The sequence below is a fragment of the Lithobates pipiens genome, unplaced genomic scaffold (assembly GCF_037356315.1).
Source record: "Lithobates pipiens isolate NorthernLeopardFrog02 unplaced genomic scaffold, aLitPip1_a1.2 Scaffold_3, whole genome shotgun sequence".
Taxonomy (NCBI): Eukaryota; Metazoa; Chordata; class Amphibia; order Anura; family Ranidae; genus Lithobates; species Lithobates pipiens.
In genome coordinates, this window is record NW_027507790.1 from 31,473,885 (window position 1) to 31,489,147 (window position 15,263).

The 15,263-nt window shown below is 38.4% G+C and overlaps 1 protein-coding gene across 3 annotated transcripts in view; it reads right to left on the reverse strand.

Moving 5' to 3' along the window:
* The window catches only part of TTC28 (tetratricopeptide repeat domain 28), an 810,203-nt gene that overhangs the window by 204,273 nt on the left and 590,667 nt on the right, over nucleotides 1-15,263 (reverse strand). For all 3 annotated transcript variants that reach the window (XM_077461413.1, XM_077461412.1, XM_077461415.1), the window contains 2 exons: nucleotides 13,505-13,723; nucleotides 12,853-13,018 (listed from right to left, as the gene is read on the reverse strand). In XM_077461413.1, coding sequence (XP_077317539.1) covers nucleotides 12,853-13,018; nucleotides 13,505-13,723 — 385 coding nt within the window. The remainder of the gene's footprint in view (nucleotides 1-12,852; nucleotides 13,019-13,504; nucleotides 13,724-15,263) is intronic.

The window sequence follows — 15,263 nt, forward strand, 5'->3', positions numbered from 1 at the left end:
CTTTGACAGGCACCACATGTTCTATCCTACCCTTAGATATACCTTCCCTTTCAATATGATGGAACAGTGTTTACTTTGAATCAAGCAGGAATAAAGCACAATAAAAGCAGCATAATACCACGCAGGAGGCAGCAGCAGACTGCAATCCCAGTGAAATGAGCAAGCGGCGTGTGATGATAGTAAAAGTGCGGGGCTGGTGTCATTAAATATAATCCTGTTTGCGTGCAAAGTACTTTTGTCAGAGATCTCTTTCAGATCTAGGGGATATCTCTTTTCTGAATAAAAATCCCCTGGAGGAACAGCTCAGATAAAATATGTACCGGCTGTCAGGCTAAAACAGCAAATGATGCACTTTTTACAGACTTTGCCTGCATGCTGCTTGGCTGCCAAATATATTTTGTTTCTGTTTACATTATAAAAGGTCTTTCCCTGCACTTTGTATTGCTGCTGCTGACTTAAAACAGGTCATATTGTATTCAGGAGTATCACAAGCCTGAAATCAAGAACAATTAGAGGCAAGATGAGACTTTGTGTCTGATGAGCCAGCACATTGGAACGCACAGCGCCTCTACTACATCACATGACACAAGCAGAACTCTGCTGTGCTTGGCAAATGTCTTGTTTTTGCATATGCAAGCATTTCAGCTGGTACCTGAAATACCATAGAAATCAAGTAAAGTGGCAATTATTGGGCTAGTATGATATCGATATAGGCTGAGCATGTAGGGCTGCATGGGTGTTTGGAGACGGTGCAAATCCCAACGGTAGAAATATACTGATTCTCGCTGCTGGGAGTGACAGCTACATGCAGATAGCAGTGACCACCAAGCCCGTACACCTTTTGTTTTATTTTTATTTTTTACTTTTAGGATTTTTACGATTTTTATTGAGTTTTGATAACATTACATGACATAAGAATTTGAACACCAGATAAAGATTAGTTACAAAGTTATATTCTAGAGTACTTTTTTGGAACTTAACTCAAGCTAGCAAAGTCTAATGCCTCATACACACGATCGGACTTTCCGGCAACAAAACCGCAGAATTTTGTCCGAAGGGTGTTGGCTCAAACTTGTCTTGCATACACACGGTCACACAAATGTTGGCCAACAATTATGAACGTAGTGAAGCACTACATGTTTTTTCAGCTCTTTAGCACCACCCTTTGGGCTCCTTCTGCTAATTTTGTGTTAGTAGAAGTTTGGTGAGTGTTGGGTCGCGATTTTCTTTTCGCATTTTTCATTTAGCGCTTTTCAGTTCGTTTATGAGCGGCCGTTCGTCAACCAGACATGTTGCGGAATCAGAGGAGATAACATGTTGTTTATTTTTGGCCTTGGAGTTATTGCTTTGACAATTTTTTTTGGTTGAATAATGATTTGATTTGGTATATTTTATATATTTTTGGATGCATAGAATGCACTTTTTGGCAGATAGCATGTCTAATTTTTTTTTTTTTCTTTAATGCACAATTAAAAAATTGTGCACAATAATACTCGGCCACGTGTATTACTTCAAATGACAGTTTGGGAGTAGGTAGTTACATTTTAAAAAATACAATGTAAAATTGATACGTAACATCAGCATAGTTGTCTTTGATCTTATAAACTAGGGGATAATGGTTTTGTGTTAACTTGCACAAATAAATAAATAAATAAATAAATATATAATAATATTATTCTTGATATCACTAGAAAAAAAAGTCTTTGAAAATTTGCAGCTTCATTATATCCCATTAAAGAAGAAGAGAATTGTGCGCTGCATTTGGAGATTTCATAATTTTCCACGTCACAAATGTTATTTTCTCCATTAAGAACGCTAGTTTACAAGACCAACCTCTTCTGCTTCTGAGCATGCATGTTTGTACTTTTGACTTTTGTCCGATGGACTTATGTACACACGATCAAAAAATCCAACAACAGACATTTGTTGGCGGAAAAATTTGAAAACATGCTAGCCAACATTTGTTGGCGGAAAGTCTGACAACAATTGTCCGATGGAGCATACACATGGTCAGATTTTCCACCAACAGCCTGACATTCAACATTTCCCCTTCGGAAAGTCTGATCATGTGTACAGGGCTTTATAGAAAAAAGGATAGCCAAGCTTTGTGTTGAGCTTATGAAAGAAAGAGTTAACAATATAACATAATATAAAAATCAATCGATGATCAAAAATTGTGCCAATCAATTGCAATTGCAAGTTGTACCCCCTAAAAAAGTTTGAGGATTTCTATATGTGGATGCATTGAGATCTGTATTATTAGCATTATATAAGCTACCTTATCCTCTAGGGAAGCCACATGTAGTCCAAGAACAATTTTAGGATTTTTTTCTATCTTTTTTTTTCATGTACAGTGTGAACATTTTTTAAAGAGGAAGTAAACTCTCCCACTCTGATCCTTCTTTTCATTTAGTCCATTATAATAAGTAATTATCAAACTATAGCCACTGTAATCCTGCCCAAATCGTAAATTACTTACTGTTTAAAGATTAAGTATTGTTTTCTGAGTCCACAGTAGAGTGTATTTCTGCCCTTACAGTGAGCTCTTCCTGTACTGTTAACCAAGCCTGCTTCTCAATCCAACGTTTCTATGGCAACCCTGCTTCCCTGCTCATAGCCAACTTGTTTTATTTCATAGTATTTACTTGTGCCGATTATCTAGTGTTTGCCTATGTCAGTCTTATCAGCTGATAAGATGCAGTAATGCTGTCCAATCCTTTTTTTCCACTCCATGTGATGTCACATGGTCACACGTGAAGTAGTAGGAAGCTCTGAGTGATTATGCAGTCTTGTGGGATTTCAGTGTCGTGCCGTAGGAAATGCTGATAATAGATAGACAAGCACACAGAGTGTGCCATAATCAGGGGAGATCTGGGCATGCTCAGTGACGTCATTCTAAAGAACAAAAAGGATTACAACAATACTATGCAAGTAAGCAGATAGCTAAAAGCAGTGTTCATTAGGATTTTTATGCTGATTTACATGGGACAAAGTTGTGGGGGAGAGTTTACAACCACTTTAATGTAAATTAATAAATTGTTACATTTTATGTTATGTGCCTTTACAGTCCATTATTTCCTTTAGTATTTTATCAAGTGTATTTGCACTAAAACATGCATGTTATACTCACTGTCGAACCTAATAGGTTAATCATTTGCATTGTGTAAAAAGGCTGTTTGGTCCTTTCTTTTTATGATCCTCCCCTTCTTCCACTGTCCCTAATCCATCTCCTAATAAAACAGAGCCGTTGCAGTCACTCTGCACATGCTCAGTTTGGTGTGTATTGCTATAGAGTTTTTTTATTCCTTGGGAGGGTGCATGTGATCAGCACAGAGGCAATCAGCAGAGGGTCAGGGGTCCTGCAGCCTCATAGGATAGTCAGAGTAGAATAAAAACTCCTACATGCTTTAACCAGACACTGATAGAAGTCACAAGACTGCTACAAACTGCTGATGAGAAAAGGTATTTAGCTGTTTATATTTACTAAAATAATTGCATTTCCATGTTCTGTGTACTGTGTGAGACCAGATATAGTGAATGCAGGGTCCTGGGTTTAGTAAAACTTCCAGGGATGTATATTTGAACAATGTTACACTGTGTGGGCCAATGTAACTATGCACATACCATACCTGTGGGATCTCTGCCTGCTTCAGGGATTTCCAGCTTCCAAACAGGACAGCCAGGTATAGTATAAACAGTACATAGTTATATAAATAATTTAATTATGTATATAATATCTACAGTATATCTAAAATTCACCTAGCAGGTGAACTGCTAGGTGCCAGATTGCAGCTGGATCAATGGTTGTCCAAACAATGGTTGTCCACGCATATTTTTATACCGACCTGATATTTTGATTACCTTTTTTAAAAACATTTTTGTGTGGATGACCTCTTTTAAGGTTTTGGTTGACCTTTCTAAAAAAAAGTACTGTATGGCTAAGGGGCTCCAGTAATTTAAATACATTTTTTTTTTAAATGGAGCTTTGTTTTCATGTCCATATCCATAGACCAAGTGTGGGTGACCCCAAGTCTGACCAAAAAACTTCCATCCTAACTGGTTCACCTTGTCCTTGAAAAAAAGCTGAGATGTATTGACCATTGAGTAATCCCCTCTCTTCCTCAGCATCACAGGAATAAGAGGTCTCCCTGTTTACAAACTGGCGCATGTGCAATGCCCTTTTCCCTGGCAAAAATGTTTCAGCTTCTATGGGTTGGGGTTGGTCAAGATAGTAGTTGGTCAAGATAGTAGTTTTTTGGTCAAACTTTGGGTGAGCAGCAATTGGTTTATGCAGTTGATATGGCATGTAAGCTAAGCTGTATTTTTCTAAGCTGCACAATGTTTTTTTATACTACTGGGCCCTTTTGACCCCACAGTACACTTTGTAGAAAAGCGAACTCACCCATTTAAAGAAGTTCTTTGCACAAAAATGTTTTTTTTTTCTTTTTTAAAGGGTAACCATTATATCAGGTAGGTGTAAAAATATGTCTGGATGGCCATTGATCCAGTTGTAATCTGACGGTACACCTGCTACATGTCATAGATGCATGACTGGGTATGCACTCAAATGACCCTTTGGTTCCGATAACCAGTTCTGGTATAGAGCTACAGGTTAGGTGCCCACACATTTGTAGATCCCAATGCTTTCCATATATATATATATATATATATATATAGCTTTTCTCAGCAACAGTCATTTATTTAATGCCTTTCAGCAATACAGTGACTTTGCCTAGGGTGAAAATATGTTATGAGTCTGCTCCAGGCAAAAAGCATTCCCTTTAGTCTTCCCTTCCCCTAAGGGATCAAAATAAAAGGCTGTCAAACCTTTGTAAATACAAGTAAAACACTGTATTGTAGTAGGGGACTTTAAATTATAGCACTCTAAAGAAAACCAAAATCACCTCATATGTACAAGCAGTACTTATATATTGTATATCAAAAAAAGCTCCCGCGCTCTATGGCCAATATGGTCAGAAGGTAAAGTTCTATTTTAATGGGAGCAGCACTTATATATTAGTACGAACATACATACTGTACATTTAATATAAATAGATTAAAACCACTTGGTACAACACACAGTCCTGACCACTAAAAATGACAAGATTCATAACTTTATTTTATCCATATCCCACTTCAGTAATCACAAATTGTTAATGCACTTAGTACAGAAATCTATTTAATCAGAACCCTCAGCGAAAAAGGCAGCAAAGTGTCAGGTCACAAAACATTAGCATTGGTTCCACATAGGGAAAATGTTAGATGGCAGTTCCCCAAAAAAAACTGTATCTATTATATAGAAACCAAAAATAAATTGCATTTTTACACAATGCACCACGCACCAAAGGATCTTTAAGCAAAACAAAACCTGATAGGTGATCCAGATACTCTGAAAAGTTTTATATTAGACTGAGCATCAGACCATTACAGCACCTAAGCCCAACCTTTGTAACTGGATCTTGGATTTCCTGGATGATAGCCAGCAGAGGGGAAATATTTGGTAGTTGCTACTCAACAATGCTTTCCTTTAGTACAGGGGTGCCACAGGGATATGTGTTAATTCCCTTTTTTTCCCTTATATACTTATGATCGTGTCTCACTTCACGGTGGACTCTGTTTTAAAATTTAAAGATGACTTCACATTAGTTGGGAGAATAAGGGACGGTGATAAAGGCTGCATATTTTCTGGATATAGAAAACCTAGTGGGTTGGCGCAGAGAGAATAATTTAGCCTTTTATGTGAATAAGACAAAGGAAATAATTGTAGATTTTAGAGGAGACTTATGAGCCAGATGTGACTGATGCGGCAGAGGTCAAGAGGGTACACGAGTTCCATTTTTTGGGAACAATATTGAGGGAGGATCTGTCATGAACAAGGCACATATCCCATCTGGTGGGTAAGGCTGATCAGAAATTGTACTTCTTCAGGAAGCTGTGGAGGTCAGGCCTTTCAGAGTGGGTCCTCCTCAACCCCTATAAGGCTGCTATTGAGTGTGTGCTGGTATCACATTTCTCTGTGGCAAGGGATATACACAGTCCATGATAGAAATGCCATGCAGATGGAAAAAACAAACAGTGCAAAAGAATGTTAAAGGTTTAGATTTAGCAAGTATTTAAGAACTGGGGGAAGGGAGTTATTAATATTCTGAAGGATAGCTCCCATCCTGCGAATGCCTTGTTCACAGTGTTGCCTACTGGCAGGCAATTTAGGAGTTTCCTCTTGTACCACCAGTCTGCAAAATAGCTTCTTTCCACAGTCCATACAGTTTTTGAATGCTAAAGACATTAAATGTGCAGCGATTATATTGTATGCCATGTTGTTTTCACGAAGATAGTGTTTTATGTGTGGTATGTGATATGTGGGGGGGGGGGGGGGGGGCTGGATATGCATTTCATTTTATGATTTTTATTGTGACATGATATTCAATTTTTTCCGATTTTGTTTCTGACCTGTGATTTTTTTTGTCATCTGTTTCGCTTATTTTTATTTTATTTATATAAAATGTTTGTATTTTTATTTATTTTTTATCCAGAAAACAGTCTTTATTTGGATACATACAGTCCACAAATCAACAGTAGTCCTCATTCACCATATACAAAATCCAATAGCCATGAGGAACATTACATATTTATAGCACCCACCATCATCATAAGACACACAACTTAGATCCATAAACAGTGCAGCAGAAGTGTGAGTGACTTAGCATCTTACTCGTATTCCATTCTCTATACATCAAGACGTCAACGTTTGTTTGTATGTTTGTACCAATACATTTTTTAAAGCAGAACTAAAGGAAAAAAATAAAAACCTACAAACGAGCGGGCTATTTATTGCAATACAGTCAAGAAATGTGTACAGCAATACAATAAACGTTTCTGCCTATTCGCAATCCTCTGCAGAATGTACCGGCCAATGAAGACAGCTGATTATTGGCACCTAGAAGAAGATGGGGAGAAGAACTCGGTGCCACTGAGGGACCTTATTGGAATATAGCCTGCCTTTACTTTTGCATGATGTGCTTTTTTGTAAATCTGGTATAATTTTGGTTGGCTTAATAGTGCCCTAGTATAATATGGTGTTTTTGCTATTGAATCTGTGAAGATAGCACTAAGCCCTTGTACACGCGGTCGGACATTCTGACAACCAAATCCGTTGGATTTTGTCCACGATTTTGTCCGAAACTGTTGCATACACACGGTCGGACAAAGTTGTCGGAAAATCCGATTGTACATAACATGATGACGTTATTTTGTAACGACGGGACTACGTTCAGGCTAGTAGCCAATAGCTTTGGTCTAGGAATTTGATCTGAGCATGCATGGCACTTTGTCCGTCGGAGTAGGCTACACATGATCGGAGTATGTCCAGAGTAGGCTACACATGATCGGAGTATGTCGGATCGGAGCATTTTGTCTGAAAATTTTACGGACAAGTTGGAAAACTTGGTCCGTCGGATACTCCGACGGAAACAGTCCAATGGAGACCACACACAGTCGGATTATCCGACAAAACGGTCCGATAGGACACATTCCATTGGAATCTCCGACCATGTGTACAAGGGCTAAAAGCTGCTACCGACCTACATTATGTGTATATACATGAACAAAGCCAAGAACCAGGAGGAACCAGAGCTTTCATGACTGTCATTGCTCAGCCACCATCTCAGTCAAGGAAGTAAATGATGACCTTGGATGATGCCTGAATTAGGATGGCTCCATCCTTCTGATTAAAAAGCATTCTCGTGGGGAGGATTTTTAACTCTGAGAAAAGTAATAAATACCTCATAGAGCTCCATTTATAAAGCAGTAGTATGTCCGCTGTGTATTAAAAAAAAACAAAAAAAAAAAAAAACGCTGCTTGTTATAAAGATTTTCAGTGGTGTATTGCTCTCTGTTTCAGGACACTTTTAATTAAAAGAAAAGATCCTGGGAGGGAAGCCCAGTCAAGTGACCTGTCAAAGTGGACAGCAGTATCTGCTCCCTGCTATAAATATGCTCCTGATTTGTACATTAGCACATTATTTAGCATGCAAGCACTTGACATAAAAATATATATCTAATGCCAAGTCTACTTTAATGTCACTTATTGACACCATTACGAAAATGAAAAACTGAGTGAATGGAGAACATTATCAAAATTGCTCCCTTTACAACAGCCATTCGTGTGCAATTAGCAGCATTCCTTCTCAGGTAATGGTACAGAAGGTAGGAATATAAAGTCATGAAATAGTAGCTGATTAGGGGGAAATGATTACTGTATATACTCGAGTATAAGCCGAGATTTTCAGCCCTTTTTTTTAGGCTGAAAGTGCCCCCCTCGGCTTATACTCGAGTCACCGCCGTCTGCCTACCTGATCAGGCATGTCATGTAGACAGACGGTGGCCAGCGTGTCATAAAAACATACAGCGGCCATTCCAGTATTTAAAAGCCGCGCCTCCTCCTCGTCTGATAGGCAGAACACTCAATTTCCCAGCAGTCAGTTTTCAGCCTATCACGGACATACTCTCATCCTCATACCTCAGACGAGGATGAGCGGATGTCCGTGATAGGCTGAAAACTGACTGCTGAGAAATTGAGTGTTCTGCCTATCACAGACGAAGAGGAGGCGCGGCTTTTGAATACTGGAATGGACGCCGTATGTTTTTATGACACGCTGATTGGTGGCTGCAGATGGGCACACGGAGGCATGCACAGGACACAAAGGATGAAAATTAGCACAGGTAGGCTACAATGGACACAGGGAGGTATACACAGGACACAGTGAGGTAGGCAGATCTGCACAGGACACAGGGAGGCATACACAGGACACAGTGAGGTAGGCAGATCTGCACAGGACACAGGGAGGTATACACAGGACACAGTGAGGTAGGCAGATCTGCACAGGACACAGGGAGGCATGCAATAGACACAGTGAGACATGCAGCTGCAGATGGGCATTGTTGACCCTCTTTGCCACTTACAGTAGCTGCTGCATTTCCCACCCCTGGCTTATACTCGAGTCAATAAGTTTTCCCAGTTTTTTGTGGTAAATTAGGGGCCTCGGCTTATATTTGGATCGACCTATACTCGAGTATATACGGTACAATGGATTTCATATTAAACAAAGCTGGGAACAAACCTGTGGGTTAGCAGACCAATTAAACAAACCTGGACTTAAAAAAAAAAAAGGGACAAGGTTGATCAGTGTAGGCACTTGACAACCCTCTGAAATATGCAATCTGCAGTGGATCACTTTTCTGAGGCATTTGACAAGCAACATGTTACAACCAAAAACATAAATGTATTTTATTGGGATTTTATGTGATAGACCAACACAAAGTGGCACATAATTGAAGTGGAAGGAAAATGATAATTCTGAGGCATTTGACAGGCAACATGTTGCCTCCTCACTGCCCGTTTTAACCCTATAAATGCTGCCACAGCACGTCACAACCATGTGCATTGCACACTGTTGTAGGCTGCTTGCAGAACAACTCCATTCATTTGAATCAGTCATGTTTGGCAGTGGTAATGCACGCTAAATGAGATAGGTAATGTGTATAACCCCATCCAGCTGCCTTTACTACTTAAGAGGGATGGTTGGGTAAATATGGAGCTCAACTATCTATTCTTACTTCCCCACTAGCACAAGTGTAAAAGGCCTTAAATTAGATCTACACCTGAATGTTAACATAAATCTATGCTAACACTTTTCGAGGTACGTGAAAAAAAAATTGATAGACGGGCCAAAATACATACTTTAATAAGGTCTGAACTATTATATGTAAGTCTTATGGGGCCTTATAAGTTATATACATGTTTTATGTTAACATCTAAGTATAGGTCCACCTTAATAACTTTTCAGATACTATATATAAGACTTGTAGTCCCTTATAAATCGGAAACCTTAAAAGAAACATCAAAGACGAAATGGATTTATCAGCCAGCTGTCAGGCCAGAGAAATACTCTTGTGTTAGGCCAAGGGAAATACTGTTTTGGTAATGAAAGAAGAAGCTTCTATGGATTTATTTGCTGTCATATATACAATAGCTGCATATCCAAAAGGTGTATTATAACAGGCTCTATACATCATTCTTCATAGATGAGCCCCAGTGAGAATATGCGATTATGTTTCAAACACACAATGTAGTAGTCATTAAACTGTAACTGCAAAGTCTGGACTTTGCTTTCTATCCATTGTAATATGCACAATATGTACTATGATGAAACTATAGTGTTTGCAGATGGGTTTGCTCACACTGTAATGCAGTGTGTCTTTAGTGGTACCACTCTGTCAGTAGAATTTATTTACTATGGAAATTGTCACAATTACTTTTTTTTTTTGCTACAATAAAAGAAAGATTTGCCTATGAATTGTTAACATTGAAAGAAAACTATAATAGCTCTGGGTTTCATTTTTTATTATTTAAATGTTTGCAAGTTTTGAAACAAATGTTTTATATGTTAATTATTGCTATACTGTATACTTTGTGTTTCTAAAACAAATAAAGTAATACCTCGGATTGTGAGTAACGTGGTTAACGAGCGGTTTGCAAAATGCAAGCTATTTTTTTTTTTTTAAATCCTGACTTTTTGAGTGTTGTCTCACAAATGAGCAGGATTCAAGCTTCTGCAGTATGCAATACCACATTTGGTCTGAGGTGCGGGGGGGGGGGGGGGGCGGTGACACTCAGAGCCATTCGAAGCCTTTCGGAGCTGCTCGGATGCACTCGGAAATACCGAGGCTTTCTGAGTGCATCCGATCAGCTCTGAATGGTCTCCAAGTATTTCCGAGTCTCTCCGGTGCCCCCCCACCTCTGGCCACATGCAGTACTGCATACAATAGAAGTAAATGTGTAACAATTTATCTTGGTTTCCATTGACTTCCATGGGGTAACTCGCTTTGATATGCGTATATGAGTGCTTTGAATTACAAGCATTCTCCTGGAATGGATTATGCTCGTAATCCACAGCTCACAGAGCACTATGGGATAGCTACAGAAGCAATACAGCACTAGTTGTCTGCCTCCAGGCTGGCTTTGTCCTACTGAAATCAAGCTGTCCAACAAGGGATTCTACTGACCTATTCATTTCTGTTTATATTTCAGCTTGTACAACTGAACTGTGTAAACATCATGCTTTTTACAACAAAGAAGCAAATAAAACAAAGGGACACATAAAAAGGAAGCCTAATGATGCCATTTGCTGAATGGATAGAAGTCTACATATCATTTATATGGAACATTTTACATTTTAAGTGATTGTAAACCCTTACATATACCCAATGAAGTGACTGGCCTCAGGTGAACAACAATTGTCTGATGGAGCATACACACGGTTGTATTTTCTGCCAACAGCCTGACATCCAACATTTCCCGTTGGAAAATTCAATCGCGTGTACGGGGCTTTACAGTACACTGTAATTTTACAGATTACATTACTGTATCAAATCATTTCACCTCCCTTTTGTCCCTAGTGGTTTGTACAGTGCCCTGCATGCACTTTTATATTATATATACTGTTCTTTCTGCCTGGAAACTTGAAAATGTCCATGGCGACCAAAAAGTGTCCCTTTGCATCAAAATCGGTTTTAGACCAGCTATAAAACAGCGATAATAAATTAGAACACTTGCATAATTGAGCGATAGTGATTCTTGGGGAAATTCATTTTATTATTATATATATATTTTATAATTATTTATAATTATTTATTATATTATAATTTATGTTTCAAATTTTATCATACCCAGGATGTCTACTAGACTCTTGTTTGGACAGATTTAAGTGTGTTATTACTAAGAATTACAGGTCTACAATATAAACGCCAAATTTCTATGCAAAACAATGTACCGCTTTGAGATTCAAAAATCTGACATAATCATATGGCCAGGGAGGTTAATACCACTCAGGGCTGGGACAAGGGGTGGGCAGGAGGGACATCTGCCCTTGGCGCAATGATTTACTGTTGGAATAGGGGCCTCTTCCTTCAGTTACAAGGCTGAAAGGTGATAGTGGCAGTGATTGACAGCACTGCGGAGAGGGGCGAGGCTTTTTACGCCCACATCGCTGAACCGTGGGACAGGTGAGTGTCTGATGTTTAAAAGTCAGCGGCTACACTTTTTGTAGCTGCTGACTTTTAAATGGATGATACTGCACTTTAAAAGACAATTATTATAATCAGATGAACTGCACATACTGTATTTACCATTGTTCCAATATAAGTGTTGTTTGACACATTCTGTATGATAACTTTTTGATTGTACAAATTACCCAGAAAACAAAAAAAAGTAAAAAAAAAAAAGACATGCTATTTGAAGGCTATATTGCCAAATGATTTTAAAACATGTACTGGGAGAATATGAAGACTGCTTTTGCTGAACTGGAAATTCTAGATCATTGATGGCGAACCTTGGCACCCCAGATGTTTTGGAACTACATTTCCCATGATACCTACACTGCAGAGTGCATGAGCATCATGGGGAATGTAGTTCCAAAACATCTGGGGTGCCAAGTTCACCATCACTGTTCTAGAGTCTTGGGTGCCAATAGCTTTATTACTTTCTAACCTGAAAAAAAAAAATGCAAAGTTCTTCTGACTTTCTAATTTACCTGCTTGTTCCAGGTCACAGACCATATTGAAGTCACAGATAACCAACTATGACAACTAGAATTTTTAGAAGGATGTCAGCAATAACAGCCCTTATATTTTGGAGTAGAGGTTCCCTTTATATGCAGCTAATAGTGCTTGAAATCACAATGGACTTTGACTGACATGCCACATCTGTAAATAAGTGTTATTCAGGAGAAAGGTTGCAGAGGCTCACATCACTGCAGCAGATCTCCCATTGTTTTTGGTTGTCATATTACATACCTTGTGTAGTAAGAGTCCACTCCTAATGTTTCACGCACATTTGCTATGTATTGCTCTAGAACTGAACTATTTGATCCTTGAAAACTCATACTTCCAGAATCAGTAAAATCGCTGGTATTTTCCAGTGATGAGTCTCCCAGATAGCATTCATGAAACTTCAAAATTCCTGCAAAAAAAATTTGAAAAGATGAAAATAACTTAGTTAAAGTTCTCTAGATTATTTGCATGAATTACAATTCTTTGTGCTTTCCATTTGTACAATTGCAATCTATGCAGCAAACTAAGTTAATTTGCAATCCCAAGTAACCTCAATATACTCCTGGCTTTATGATCATTTCAATTCCTCAATATCCAATGTGTATGAGGTCTTAGTTTTGATTCCAATTGAGTATTTTCATGTTGAGTCAGCATTTTATTTCAAGCCACAAACATTCAGTTCAACAGTTCCATTGTTAAGAGAACAGGGCTGTAGAAACTGTAGAAAAAGGCGTCATGATTTAGACATTCAATTATCTACAGCTTGATCTAGATTGACATTTCAAAAGATCAACAATGCATTTTTACCTTTTTATCTCATTCACAATTATATTCTTCATGTTGTAGTGATAGCTAGAATATCAAAGAATAAAATACACAGTATCTCTTTTCTCACCTGAACCAGGTGCCAGTAACCAACTGTAAAGATAACCAGCAGCTAGTGAGTAGTAGAGCACCAATCCTCGCTGACTATTAATTGTCTCCAGAATTTGGTCAATAGTCACAGGGGAGTAAGGGTCAGATTCTTGCTGGCCAGTTTGTCGCTCAACAAGAAGGTCTGCAAAAGCTCGAGTTCTTCCCCTCTCTGCAACTGCCAAAGCTTCATCATGATGTCCTGCAAAATATATTATAAACATATTGTACATGGTAAACCAATTAAAGTCAACCACCAAAATCATTATGCTAGTCTCAGAAAAAGGTTAATAGAGGAAAATAGGTGAAAGGACATTTTTGACTGCAGTCTTGCAAAGCTTGTGCGGCAACTGGCAAATAATGCCACCAATACAGAAGGTGGGATAAGATTATGACATCAGTAAGTTCAACAATGAAAGGTGTAGGATTTTTCTACAAAGGGGTCAGCCATTAGGGTTATATCACTGTGATTCAACATAATGTTGGCTTTGTGGAGGTATAATTTTCTACTTTTTCCTTTTTAATCTGCAATCAGGTTAAATTCTGATTAAAAAGGCTTATGATTGCAGTGGTCCTCTGCTTCATGGAAAAATACAAATTTCAGTGCAGGTGCATTGTTGGCATACACTGCATAGGTATTTTGCTAGTATTTAGGAGTTGGGAGATGGATTACTATTTGAATTACCCTTACTATTATAATGTAATGATGTAAATCCATTTATTTTCATTTTGGGTAGATTATGGAATGGTTAAATTGTTGACACAACAGAGTGTGAGTTGAAACCACTTTAACCTCCTCCCATCTGGCCACTGTACATAAACGGCCTAGTGGGCCTTTCCTCATTCTGAGTGGATGTTCAGGAACATCCTTAGAACGAGTGCCTGCAGCACACTGAACCAAAATTTAAAATGAGGAGATGATTACAAAATTTCAGTGGGTCAATCGAATTATCACTAACCACACTAGCCCAGATTTGGCAACACACCTCAAAAACAGAGACACACTCCTTAAAAATACACTGTTGAGAATCCATGTATATATCATCTAATGGGAGCACCAAGCAAACATCCAAGAGTCCTATGTTTTTAAAATGAGTTCAGAGCAGAAAAATTATAGTGTGCTTCAGGGGCAAAACAGACTCCTCCTTCATCAGGGTTCGGGAATTAAGAGTGTTGAAATGGACTTGGCTAAACAGATACAAGATATATCTGTGTTCTTCTGCTTGAAATGGTTTCAGAAGGCAATGTTATGTCCATGTTAAGAAGTGTAGCAAAAAAGAGTGATGTGCCCTCATGGGGTGTTAAATAGAAAGAAAATGCTGAGATTTGAGGGGAGAATCTTTGACCCCCAAAACACATTGACTTTTTTCTTCTATGAATCAATTTGAACATTAAATATGTTGAACTCCTGAGCATTTGTTTGGCACTCTCAGACTGTATAAAAAGAATCTGACGGAGTACTAATCCATCGCCACTCGATCCAAGAAAGCTTTTGCTTTAGATATACATGAATTAATACCCTTAAAAAAGGAGTTCAGCTGAAATCTTTAAAGTATTGTATTTCAGTATTACAGCACAGCAAACTTGTTTTCACACTGAGCTAACAAACATTAAAGTAGATATAAACCTGGACCTAATATCTTATATAAGTTGTAATATTTTAGGTTCCATTCACACTGAAGCTTGAATCTCCAAAATCCCATGATTTTCAATAGTGCCTGTTCACACATAAGCAGAGTTGC